The sequence below is a fragment of the Equus asinus genome, chromosome 11 (assembly GCF_041296235.1).
Source record: "Equus asinus isolate D_3611 breed Donkey chromosome 11, EquAss-T2T_v2, whole genome shotgun sequence".
Classification (NCBI taxonomy): Eukaryota; Metazoa; Chordata; class Mammalia; order Perissodactyla; family Equidae; genus Equus; species Equus asinus.
The window spans coordinates 39,956,478-39,969,674 of NC_091800.1; the positions used below are offsets into that span (position 1 = coordinate 39,956,478).

General features: G+C 39.2%; 1 protein-coding gene across 12 annotated transcripts in view; it reads left to right on the forward strand.

Moving 5' to 3' along the window:
- Window positions 1-10,147, forward strand: part of TDRD3 (tudor domain containing 3) — a 168,381-nt gene extending 158,234 nt beyond the window's left edge. For 10 of the 12 annotated variants that reach the window (XM_044779879.2, XM_044779885.2, XM_070480873.1 and 7 more), the window contains 2 exons: window positions 3,846-3,971; window positions 9,892-10,147. In XM_044779879.2, coding sequence (XP_044635814.1) covers window positions 3,846-3,971; window positions 9,892-9,946 — 181 coding nt within the window. In that variant the 3' untranslated portion in view covers window positions 9,947-10,147. Of the gene's footprint in view, window positions 1-3,845; window positions 3,972-9,891 lie in introns of those variants that run through there. The other 2 variants (XR_011493007.1, XR_011493008.1) reach the window with 1 other exon arrangement.
- Window positions 10,148-13,197: the final 3,050 nt, after the last annotated feature.

A 13,197-nucleotide genomic window follows, 5' to 3' on the forward strand; every position in this document is an offset into this window, starting at 1 on the left:
TAAAGGACAGGTGACAGTATTACTGAGTTTTTTAATGAAGTGAATGGCCATCCTCACTCCCTACCCTTGCCAATCATAATCTCTCATTGTTTCCTCATAAAATTACAGCTGTGGGAAAATGCTGAAGGAATGATAATTTAAGATAAAGTGACTCAGTAAGTTAAGTAAATATGAGTACATAGCTGGAGCAGAGGAAAACATATTGTCAGTAAATAGAGCCCCCGACAAAACTGCCATAGAGAGCTGGGTCAGCATTTAGGCCTTAGAGGCAGAGGCAGAAGAAGAAATGTCCAGAAAGAAAAAGGGGAATGGTGCGAAACCCAAACTTCCTGAATTTCAGAATTATTTTCCAGGCTGCCCCGGCACTTAGGAGTAGGACTTTTTCTCCTGCTTCATTTGTGTGGCCCAGAGTTTCTCAGCCTTGGCATTGTTGGCCTTAGGACTGGATAATTCTTTGTTCTGTCAGCTGTCCTGTGCGTTGTAGGATGTTCAGCAGCATCCTTGGCCTCTATTCATTAAATGTAGTAACAGCTCCTCCCCACCTCACCCCTGCAGTTTGTAACAACCAAAAGTGTCTCCTGACATTGCATAATACCCGCTGGGAGGCGTAATCACTCCAAGTTGAGACCCACTGATCTAGCACCTTCCTTAGAGTACTGGTTTGTACACTTAGCTGCCTTTCTCCTTAGTATTTGTGGAACAGAGAACATGACCTCTATTTAAGCGTGTTTCACACCTACTGACGTATGTTCTGGGTTCCAAGTGACTTATTTACAATGAGCTTTTGCAACACAGCTCATTTATAAATGAGGGGATATGTATTTGTCTGTGTGCTCACTCCAGACGTGGTATGCACTAATGAGAGAATGAAGATGATATTCAGGAAAAATGTAGTTGTGACCTGTCGAACATGTTTTACAGATGAAGTTGTGCATCTCCTTTTTGCATTGGTGCTTTTTTTCCTGTGATGTCACAAAGAGTATTGCATATTGTATCTTTTCATTAAAAGGAGTGATAAAATAGTAAATATTGGCATGAAAAGAGGGCACATTTTGAATATTAGTTATTTTAAAACCAGGTTTTGTCTGATGGCATGGCTGAGGTGAGCACAAATCTGAGTCCCAGCACAATGGTTCTAAAGTTCACTGTCAGGTGGAGATGATGCTGGACAGTTCCATTTTATGAAAATTATCACAAATCTTTGAAAGACCTTGCTGAGGGTCAGAGACCAAAGGGCCCTGATCTGGACCCTTCCTCTAATGAGCTCCTTGACTTGGGAAAGTCTCTTCACCTCTTTGGGTTTAGAGATTCCTCATCTGTCAAATCCATGGGAACAGACTAGATGGGCTTCCAGAACTGTGCCAGCTCAAATGTAGTATCGGAGTTTTAAAAATATGTTCATGAACAATGAAATGAAGCATTTGTTTGAGTTTTAAATCTGTTCCAGAGTAGTGAAACCGAAAGGAAGAAGATAGGCTAGAAGAAGAAGAAGGTATAAATTTCATTCAAAGACAGCTGCAAATAAACTGATATATTAAACTGAGCTGTGTGTTCTATAAAATGAAAGAGGTCCTCATTCAGTGCTAAAGATCACTACCGATAGACTATAGGAAGTGGTTTTTGTGGGTAACCAGGTTTGCCCTCGACTACTCTGCAGAGGGAATATTTAAAAGTTAAAAAAGCAAGATTGTGCCTTTGACAATAACTGAAAACCAAGCTGTCAGAATCATTCTTTTTGCTTCTACTCTGTGTAAAAAGATTGTGAAGACATCAAATAATGTGAAAGAAATCTCATGGTCGGTCATCTCCATAAAACCGTTTAATTGGCTCTGGCTGGAGTAGTCTGTGAATCTTTTAAACATAGTAGAGACAGCTTTTCAAATACCAGTGTCATATTTATTATATAAATCCAGCTCACTCACTCAGCAAATGTAGTGTCCTACCTTTAACAGTATATTTTATTGATAAAATATAGATTTTTAGATGTCTTCTAGCCAGTTCTGCAGCTGGGTATGGAGAAAAAAATCATTCCATTCTAGTTCCTGAAATAATTACTTCATCTCCTACAGTACCAAATATATTTTCCTTCTCAGTTAATATGCAAAGCTTCAAATGTTGTCATATGTCATAAAATTAGATAGTTCCTTTTCAAATTTAGCTATAGTATTTGACAGTCACCATTCAGAACAGTGACCAGAATAATAAAAAATAATTCTCTCCTTTCTTGAGCACTTTTTAATTTTTCTTCCTGCATTTTAATTGCTTTGCTAAATTATAGACATAATATCTGATGCTTCTAACCATTTCGAGACCGATTGTTAATAAAAGGGGCATAGAGAAAGGAGCGCTAATCTGCAAGTTTGTCTCTAAAATGCAGTTATTGAGTTATGCCAGATATATTCTTAGAGTTCTCCCTTCTTTTATTTAGGTGATGATGGCCCCTTAAGGATGATAATTAATTTTTGGCTATTGGTTTATCTCTTTTACATGCAGACTAACACTTAAAGATTTAAGCAGCAGTGTTTGGATCAAAACCCAGGATTGCCTTAGAAGTGTTAGGGCAAAGTCACAAAGCTTTCCTGGGCTTCAGTGTCCTTTAAATAAAGTGGAAATAATGGTTCTTTCTTAAGAATACCATGATGGATACCTAATGATGAGAATTATGTTCATGCCAAATATTAAATATCATTTCTAAATAATAAGATTTGACCAAATTATCTTAGCATCTTTTGCATCCATCAGGTAAAATTGTAAAAGCTGGATCTGTAAAATTTGAAGAATAGAACTCAGTCTGTCATATAATTTCCTCTGCTATGAGTAGGGTCAAAGGAAAGCAGTCTTTTGGGAAAGTAGTTTCAAAGGTAAAAGGTTGAGGAAGAAATAGGATAAATTTCCAAATTCGTGCAAATTTTTGTGCTCTGATAGTTCAGTTGGACTTTAAACTCTACTTTTGAAATAGATGCTTTCTCTTTTTTAAAACCGAGAAACCAATTTTTTTGTGTCTAAAAGGGAACATATTTCATAGCTGCATTAATTTAAAAACGCTAAAATAACAGGGTGGCAGCACTCAGTAAGAAACCAGTGTGGCTTTTGGCTACATTTCTGTTGCTTCTAAGTCCTTTTCAAGTATCATAATTAACTGTACTCTTTCTGCGTTTAATCTGCTTATCCTTTTTCCTATGCTGTTCCTTGAGCTGGTAGATCTACCCCTTCAGTAAGAAAGAAAATGAGAGGAAAATAGTTTGTGTCTTGCTGTGGTGATCGCTGTGTGTTGCATGAAGCTTTCTTTATATGTAAATTGTTTTTCCCTCCTCATTCCAGTCCATTATTTTTTCCTGTCTCTAGGTGTAAGGTTCTTAACGATGTTGGAGATTTCATCAGATGAGGACAGACAGCTGGTGAACATTCTCTGGCTCTTCAACCCTTTTTCAATATCTTGCTGAAGTCCCCTTCCATGATAAATACCTAGAAATATTTAAAAGCCCAAACATTCAAGAAAATTTTTCTTATAATGCTTGCTTCTTTATGTTTTTACCACAATGTCAAGTTATTTGATGAAATAATCATGCTATTATGTGGAAAGAGTTTCCTTTTCTAGAATTAAATTTGATTCTCATGTTACCACTATGAATTTTATTCTTCTGTTACCAAGGACCAAAAGAGTTTTAACAATGCCCCTCCCTTTTCTTTTTCTTCCCCTTGCTTCCCTCTGGTTATAAAAGTTGACAGATGTGAACCCCAGGACAGCTTAAGAGGGTATATCAAAGTGGGGATGATAAAGTGCATTTAACTTAGGAAACTTGGAGCTATTTTGAACATGTTAAATCACTACTCTTTGCAAATAGGAGGAAGAAGGCACCTACGACCAAACTCTTGAGTTCCGTAGAGGAGGTGACGGCCAGCCACGGCGATCCACTCGGCCAACCCAGCAGTTTTACCAACCTCCCCGGGCTCGGAACTAGTATGAAAAGGTAAAGTTGACATTGTGAGATGATTTCCATATAAAGAAAGATGCTATTCGTGTTAAATATGTAGGTCCAATTATTAATATTTCATAATAATATAATAGAAAAAAAGATTTTTTAACACTTTCTTTTGTAAACTATTTAAGACTATACCATAGTTACAAACTACTTTTCCACCAAACCTTTCTCCACAAATGCTATCCCTAATCCCTTTTTTTCTCTTTACCTCCTCCCTTCTATTGGAGGTGATGATAATCAGTGAAATGACTAGAAGTTTTCGAGCAGAAAGAAGATGAAAGAAAACTAAGTACCAGATAATCACCAGCCTGGATAACTGAGTCTATTTTTTATTCTTTAATTAATTTCAATCCTTTTTAAGAAAGAGGAAATGTTTCATAGTATGTCTTCAGGAAGTGGATGAGGACAACGTGATTTCTTATTGAGATGTAATTTTGGGGCCCTGGCTATAGATCCAGAAACTTTCATCTTAGAGTTTCAGAAAGAGAGTTGCTATCTAAAAATCATCTTCAATAGGAAGGAAGAGAAATATAACAAAAAAGTCAGGAAATAATGGGACCAATCTAAGACATCTCATTTTGATGAACAAAGACCAGATTTATTATTAAGTCTTTAGAAGGAAATATTTTTGCCGTCTTTGGTAACATTTCTATTTTTTTTTATTATGCCAGGGCTTTGGAATATTTTTTTTAATAATCAGAGTTTTCCCATTACAGCTTTTGTTATATATCAATCTAAAGACTATTTTAGGGGCTGGCCCCGTGGCTGAGTGGTTAATTTCGCATGCTCTCCTTTAGCAGCCTGGGGTTCGCTGGTTCAGATGCTGGGCATGGATGTATGCACTGCTCCTCAAGCCATGCTGTGGTGGTATCCCACATAGAAGAACTAGAATGACCTACAACTGGGATATACAACTATGTCCTGGGGCTTTGAGGAGGAAAAAAAGAAAAGAGGAAGATTGGCAAACAGATGTTAGCTCAGGGCCTTTTTCCTCAGAGGGGGGATAAAAAGACTATTTTAGACTTAACTATATATTTTTTCCTCAGTATCTTCGGCTTAGTTGCAAGAGCATTGAGAATTTTTAAGAAATTGTTCTCAGTTCCTCATTTCAGCTTTTCATTCTGCTAAGGCTGTTATCCACATTGTATTTTTCCCCTGCTAAGTGACTCTCAATTTTTCAAACCAGCTGTGGCTCTTTAGCGCTTGAAATGTAGATAGGGTGAATTGAGATGTGCTGGAAATGAAAACTGCATACTAGATTTCAAATACTTAGTTTTAAAAAAAAGTGAAATATCTTGATTTTTATTGGTTACTTATTGAAATGATAATATTTTAGATACATTGGGTTAAGTAAAATATGTTATTAAAATTAATTTCACCTATTTATTTTTACTTTTTTTAATGTGGCTACTAGAAAATTAAAAATTACGTTTGTGTCTCACATTATATTTCTGCAGGACAGCACTGTTCCAGAGTTTTATATTTCCTTCAGCTTCCCCAAAGTTCCTTCACTGGTTAAAAATTAGTTGTGTCATCCTAAGTGAAGAAATGTTTTCTTCTATTTTCTAGCCCTTAGCTCCTTATGCAGAAACCTGATGCTGCTTGACTTCTGATTTACCCGAGCAGCCACCGTAGCACCTTTTCCCTCTTATCCTTGGTTTTTCTTTGTGCTTAATACAAGGCTGTCAAATAAACAGATGTGACCTACTGTCCGTAGTATCACAGAAGAGCTACTTCTGGACTTTGGGCATTTTTCTGTAGCCTGCAAGAACTGACCAGAGCAGAATCAAAGTATATGTAAGGACTTCAGCAACTTTACATTGAGCAAGATTGAGCAGCCACTCTTATTTATTTTTTTTAAAGATTTTATTTTTCCTTTGTCTCCCAAAGTCCCCCGGTACATGGTTGTGTATTCTAGTTGTGAGTCCTTCTAGTTGTGGCATGTGGGACGCTGCCTCCACATGGCCTGATGAGTGGTGCCATGTCCACGCCCAGGGTTCGAACCGGTGAAACCCTGGGCTGCCACAGCAGAGGGCATGAACTTAACCACTCGACCACGGGCCAGCACCAAACATCCACTTTTAAAATAAGCTCAGTGTCATTAGAATTTAATCTCTTTTAAGGTGAATGAAAACTAAGAATTCCCTCTTAGCTTTCTGAGTTCTTTTACATTGTTTATAAAACAAGGTTTTAAGGTCTGGCCTGCTGGCGTAGCTGTTAAGTTTTGCATCAGTAGCCTGGGGTTCACTGGTTTGGATCCCAGGTGCAGACCTACCCACTGCTTGTCAGCCATGCTGTGGTTGTGTTCCACACATAAAGTGGAGGAAGATGGGCAGGGATTTTAGCTCAGGGCCGAAGTTCCTCAAAAAAAAACAAAATACAAGGTTTTAAGATAAGGCAAAGGTTCTCCACTCCCTGATTGCCCTAGGGCAGGGGTTGCCTGACAGTCCTTCAGGACTCTTGGACTCTGCAGGGGCCTTGGGGCTAGGCTCTGCAGGGCCGGACAGGACAGAGAGATCTCTGAGAGTGAGCAAGGGTGCAGCCAAGTGGGTGGAGCTCTCAGTCCCCTCGGCCCTTCTTTAGTTTCTTTCATATGTTCTGTATACTAGGTTTTGTGGAAAATTTCCTGTGGAGAAGAGTATACTGCTTAAAAGTAAATTACAAACTGTAGCCTTGGGGTAATTGTAGCTTATTCATGTCAAATAGTGTAGTGCAAACTGTTACTAATCAACTGAAACTTCACAATCTTACTGGTTTTCTCTGCTCCCTGAGTTAAAACTTTCGTCTTTCCCAGACGCTTGCCTTGGTTGTACTGTTGACATCAGAAATGTGTGACACAGAAATTTTGAGTTCCTGACATCAATAAGAAAATTAGTTTTGGTGGCAGGAGTGAGGGGGTAGAGTGGGCAGTCTCATGATGATATCCCTAAAAAACCTCTCCCTACAAAATTTACCCTAAAAAAATAAAAAGCAAGACACATATGATCTTTGCTGAAAAAAAATTATTTTTATTCATTTTTGCATTTTACTTCAAACATGAAAAATTATGAAGTAGAATTAAATTTCTCTTTGATATACTGTATTTGAATGGGAGGTTCAGCAATAATAAGAATTTTTTTTTTGCTCTTATCACGCAACTGAATATATTATTTTCTCTTGAGAGAAAAGATTTTTTTATTTCCTCATTCCTGGTTTCCATTAACTTAAACATTTGAAAAGAAGATATACATTATACCAGCCATTTGACTTCCAGCAAATGTAGGCATGAATTCTAATATATGCTGAAATTTTTCTAAGGTTTTGTTATCTAAACTTATTCAAGATAGTAAGAAACACTTTAGGCACTTTCTATTATCACTTTAAAAAAACATAGTTTTGTAGTCATAATCTTTCTTTTTATGTTTTACATACTTTCTAGGTGATGAATGAGACATAGTAGCTGTTCAGTAAGTGTTTATTAAATGTTTATTAAGTGTTTATTTAAAAAAGTGTAAATTAAATATAAGTGTATATTTTGATAAAGTTTTTGGTGTGTAATTTACACATTCCTTGATTGTTCTAAAAACTTTTTTATAAGCCCCCTACACCACCCCACATACACATATACTTCCCCAAACGTGGAGAGGAAATTGGATTCTACTTGAACCTGCTACTAAGGGTAGAGACGAGCAAAAGCAGGAGACACCTGGGAGTCAATGTGGGGAAATAGGCTCAAGCCTGAGAAAAAGTGGTGGCGAATCAGATCGTAGCCTTGAGGGGAGATAGGGCCCAAAACTCCAAACTTTTAGTCCCTTGACTCATCATAATTGTACAGACAACTTAGAAATATGAGCAGCTGTGGACAGAGAAACTATACATAGTTCTTTATTCAATGAAACTGACCCAAACCATGTGCATTTGAAAAGACTTCTGACATGATTGGAGTCCTTGGAACTAGATACTAACTAGTAGGAGCAGACCTTAGAGGTGAATTTTAAGCTTCATTTTCAGGGTAGGGTAGGGTCCCCCGAAGACATTCTAAAGGCTGAGGAAGGCTTAAAGAAGGGAAGAAGGAGAGTCCACAGCAAGCAGCTGTCAGTGGCTACAACTGAGTGTGAACCAAAACAATGGATGTTAAAAATATGTATTGGTGGTGACAGAAGAGTATGGCTTTAAATACGTTAGGAATTTGCCTTTGATGTGTTTGGTACTATCATGAACTCTGAATAAGAGTGATATAATCAAAATTAGGCTTAAGAAAGATTGCTGTTAGTTGTAGGGTGGGTTACAGCACCAGGAGAGAAGGAATCTCAGAATCGATCACAGTGGTCCGGTTGAAGAGTGGCGAGAGCTATCCTGTCCTGTGAAGAGACAGAAATGGCAGCCTGTGTGGGAAGAGTTTGTAAGACTCAGCAGCGTGACGCTCCCTAATGTGTGGAGATTTAGGCTCAGCATGTAAAGCAGTTTCGTAAATGTTGACCCACTTTGAATTTCATTTCTGATTTCTTATTTGTTTCATGAAAGGATGGTCTGCACAGTTTCACATATTAACCAGAAACCTTGAGACCAATAGCTAAGCATAGACTACTACATAAATACCATGACTTTGTTTATTTTCTAAGGTCCAGGTTTTAACTCCATTTTTAGCTGGTAAAAAATGTATTTTTAGGGGCTGGCCCTGTGGCACAGTGGTTAAGTTTGCACATTCCGCTTTGGCAGCCTGGGCTTTGCTGGTTCGGATCCCCGGTGCGGACATATGCACCGCTTGTCAAGCTATGCTGTGGCAGGCGTCCCACATATAAAGTAGAGGATGATGGGCATAGATGTTAGCTCAGGGCCAGTCTTCCTCAGCAAAAACAGGAGGATTGGCAGTAGATGTTAGCTCAGGGCTAATCTTCCTCAAAAAAAAGAAAAAAAATTTTTTTTAAAAATATATTTTTAAATACAAACTTTTTTGACAATCTGATCTGGCATCCTTTTGCAAAATTTTTCAAACCAAGGTCAGGAAAATGATCACTAGAAAGATAGCTGTTACAGAACCCCATGATGCCAGCAGAATAGGCATCATGTGAGAATAATAGTGCCCGAAGCTCTTTATTTTCTAAGTAGGAGACTCTTTACTTCAGACGCAGCCATGGAAACTCTCCTGGTCTCTGCCCAAGCATTCTTTCATGATGGAGCTGAAATAGGACTGGAGCAAACAGGGCTTCTCTCAGCTCTTTCTGTTGTCACCACCCAAAATGTTTCAGCCTGAGTGGTACCTAACAAAGGTACAGAGCAGGCAGGAGGAGGTGACAGACTAAAATAAATTACCTGTGTAGACTAAACCAATTCAGAGGTATTCAAAGGGGAAATGGAGGTGGGTAAGAGGGGGCTAGAAGCAGTTCACTGGCAGACTACATCTTTTTTAGGTCATCTGTTAAAAACCATTCAGGGGCCGGCCTGGTGACATAGTGGTTAAGTTTGTGCACTACACTTCAGCAGCCTGGGATTCACAGGTTCAGATCCCGGGCGCGGACCAGCACCGCTTGTCAAGCCATGCTGTGGCGGCATCCCACATAAAATAGGAGAAGATTGGCACAGATGTTAACTCAGTGCCAATTTCCTCACCAAAAAAAAAGCCCTATTCAGTTAATCCAAATTCCTGAAATCAACATGCTAGCAATAAAGGGGCTAGCAGTGACGGAGATGCTCTTTAAGAATTTCCAGAAGAAAAAGTTATTTTAAAAGATTTTGCTTTTTTGTTTACATATTGGTTTGTAGATACTATGTTTATTAGACAACAGTGTCCAATTTATTCTACTTGAGATCTATTGATATCTATGCAAGCCCTTCACATTTACAGAGAAGTTTCAGCAGAAGTGTATTCTGAGTAAGGAAAAGTTAATCTGAAGGTCCAGTTTCACTTTCTTCTTCTCTTTTTAAATAGAGTCTTTGTGAAGAAAGGAGCCGTTGACTTAAACATCCTGTCCAAAACCTGTTGATAGACGACCTGCTTTCCCTTTGGAATAAGATGCAGCCATGGTGGATATTATTATTTGGAGAACAAAAATGCTGATTTTAGGGGGAAAAAATTCAACCCACACAAAGAATGGGAAAAAATACTAAGTTAAATAAAGCAAATAACCTTTTACAAGTGAAAGAATTTTTTCTTCTGCCATCAATAAAACCAATGTGCTATTATATACATTGTTTTACCGTATGTTTTCTTTGCTGAATGTTGTCTTTCTTGTTCATCTGGTATTAATCCCATATTATAGAATAGAACAGCTATTACAGAATACTGAAGCCTCTCGCTATAATTTCAGAATTAACTGACTTACACAGCTTGCCACATTTCTTGCAAAAACAACCTGAAGCCAAATAGCAGTTCTTAGTATGGTAATAGCTGTTAAATATGACAAGAAACAGTATTTAAAACTTGAATATGTTGTTTTGAGCACTCTACTAGCTTTTTCAAATGTGATTTGATTGAAAACAGGCCTTCCCTTCCTTATAAAATATGTGGTGTTTCTTTCAAGATGCATCTGGTTGCAAATAATAGAAAAACCAACTCAAACTGGCTTACACACTAAAGGGAATTTATTGGCTTGGTTCACTTCCAGAAGTGCAGTAGTTTCGGTTGGTTTAATTTGGTGACTCAGATCTGAAACTTTCAGGATCAAATCCTTTCAGGGTCTTGAAGGACCCTGGCTCTTTGCATCTCTCATTTCTGCTTTCTCTGGCATCAGCTTCATTCTACAGCAGGCTGCCCCATGTGGTGACAAGATGGCTACAACCCCTGAGCAGGAGATGGTGTTGGAGTTGCTTCCAGAAGTGCACTCAGAAGAGAAAGGAAGCTTTTCTCCTTAGGCCACATTTACTTGCATTGTGCTACTTTTCAACCTGTGAACCAGTAACTTCAGCAAAGATCTGTGGGTTAGTTTAGGCCTGATCCAAGTACCCCAACCTTACAAGTAGGAGGGATATGCTTCCCTGGAAGCATATTTGTTTCAAGGCAGAGGATGTACATCTGAAAGTCAAGATGCTTGCCAAAAGGAGAGGGAGGAGGTGTTGGAGAAGCAACCAGAATGTCCCTTACAGAGAACGAATATGCATGAACTACAAACTCTTCATTTAGTAGCACAAAGATAGTCTTCCCATAGTCTCAATCCTATGAAGTCAGAGGTGAACAGTTAAAAAGAAAGAATGAGACAGAGGGAGGGAGGAAGAAAGGGAGGGAAAAACCAGAATAAGAGAATCCTCTGGCTGAAATAATTGACAAAATTTAGTACTTTGCTTTGCAGCAGAGGGCCTTAGGTGTTCTCTCAGGGCTGTCAACTCTCAGCTTGCTTTCTTTATGAGCCCATGGTTGATGGTTTCTACGATATGTTAATAAGTGAAAGGGTGAGGAAGACATGGCTAGCAGTGTTGGGTTTTTTTGTTTTGTTTTTAGCATTGCTGTGCATCATAATCAACTAGGAGTGGAGTGGCCTGGGCATTGGTATTTTTTAAGAGATCTGGAAGTAATTCTAATTTGTATTCCAAGGTTGAGAACCAGCAGGCCATTGTTTTGATGAGTTTGACTGTTAAGTCAATAAGGGAGGAGGCAGAAGTACTTAAATGGAGGTCTGAGGGTAGCTTAAAGTACTGGTCCTCTGCACTTTCTTATTCGATAGTTGGGGACAGTAATAGATGGTACGGTGTTAAGCTTGGAATAGACTCTCAGTCGATGGCACTAGTGTTGGCTTGTGGTCATCATTATAACTCAACAATCCCTAAGAACAGCTCTGTATGGTAATATGTGGTATATATGATTTGACGTGAAGATAACAAGAAAAGTTGAAATTGGACAGCAAGTGAGGCCAGCCTATATGCCCACTGATTGCTGGTGGCTGCTGGGGCAATGAAGGGTAGGAGTACATTTCTGACAGAGCAAGATATACTTGGCTTGGCTAAATACATCAAAAGCTAAGCTCCACTGTGACTTTCTGTTATTAAGGGCAGCTGCAGGCCTGGATGTGCAGATAGGGTATGTAAACATGATAATCGGCGCTATTTGCTGTGGTTTCTCTAGGTGCCGGCACTGCCCCTAGCCCCATGCGATTCTCTCCTATTTCTATACAGTTACAGTTCTCGTGGGCCTTTCTTTCTTAACTAACACATCATAGCCAACTCCACTGCCTGCAAGGCGTAAACATGGAAGGAACAAAGAAGGAAAATATGACTGATGGTGCTAAGAATTGTGCTCCCACTGGGATTAGGCCAGAGCGGCCATCAGTCTTGCCAGCCCTGACCCCTGACTGGCACATGCAGGAAAACAAGATCTCGCCCCGTGTGTGAGCGAGTTAGGGTGTCAGTGCATGGCTTGGAGAACTTTTGCTAGGCTCTATCTCTTGCTCCTTTTGGGGTGGATAGATAATTTGTGCTGTCTTTCAAAAGTAAAGAGTGTGCCAGGATGGTATCATTCTTCACTATCTCCCATTCCAGTAACACTTCTTGAGGTGAAATGCTGTAGATAAAAATATTCAATAAGACAACATAACATGTTTGATAAAGGAAAAGATAAGGCCACAGATGTCAAATATAGTTTTGTAGAAATGGGGAAGAGAACAGGGTTAGCTCAGTTTTTTTAGCTATAGGAAAATCTTGAGTTTGGTGTCAAATAGTTTACATTACAATAGGAGAGAGAAAGTTCAGTCAAGAGAAGTAGATACTCAGCCAGCGGAATAGATTCCACAAATGGCTGGGGCAGATCTTCCTCTGAGGTCGAGGTAGACGCAGGACTCTGTGTCACTCAGTGCCAGTGTATGCCTGGCAGACAAGTGGGTGGCAGAGCAGCGCCAGCTCAGAGAAACACAACAGCGGGGCAGGAGGCCCCAGGGCACCTGCGGATCCACCACTAGGAGAAATCCTGGGCTCAGGATGCGGGTTCATTGGTCATGCACAAGAGCTCAATGCTCTAACTTCCCCTTCCTTTGCCAGATTTGTCAACCAGGGTTGGGGGAGGGCCTGCCACGTTACTTAAAATGGGCTCACAATCAATTCCTTCCATACAACGGACCTCTCAAAGGGATATTTGGGCCCACATTCTGGAAGAAAAGCTAACTAATGCATGAGTGTTTCCAAATTTGATGAATGACAAGGTTGATAGAGACATTGGCAAATATTTATTTTCCTCTCATTTATTTTCACTCGTTTGAGAACACAGGCAAGAAACACACCAGTAGCTAAGTGCTTTCCACGAAAGACATGG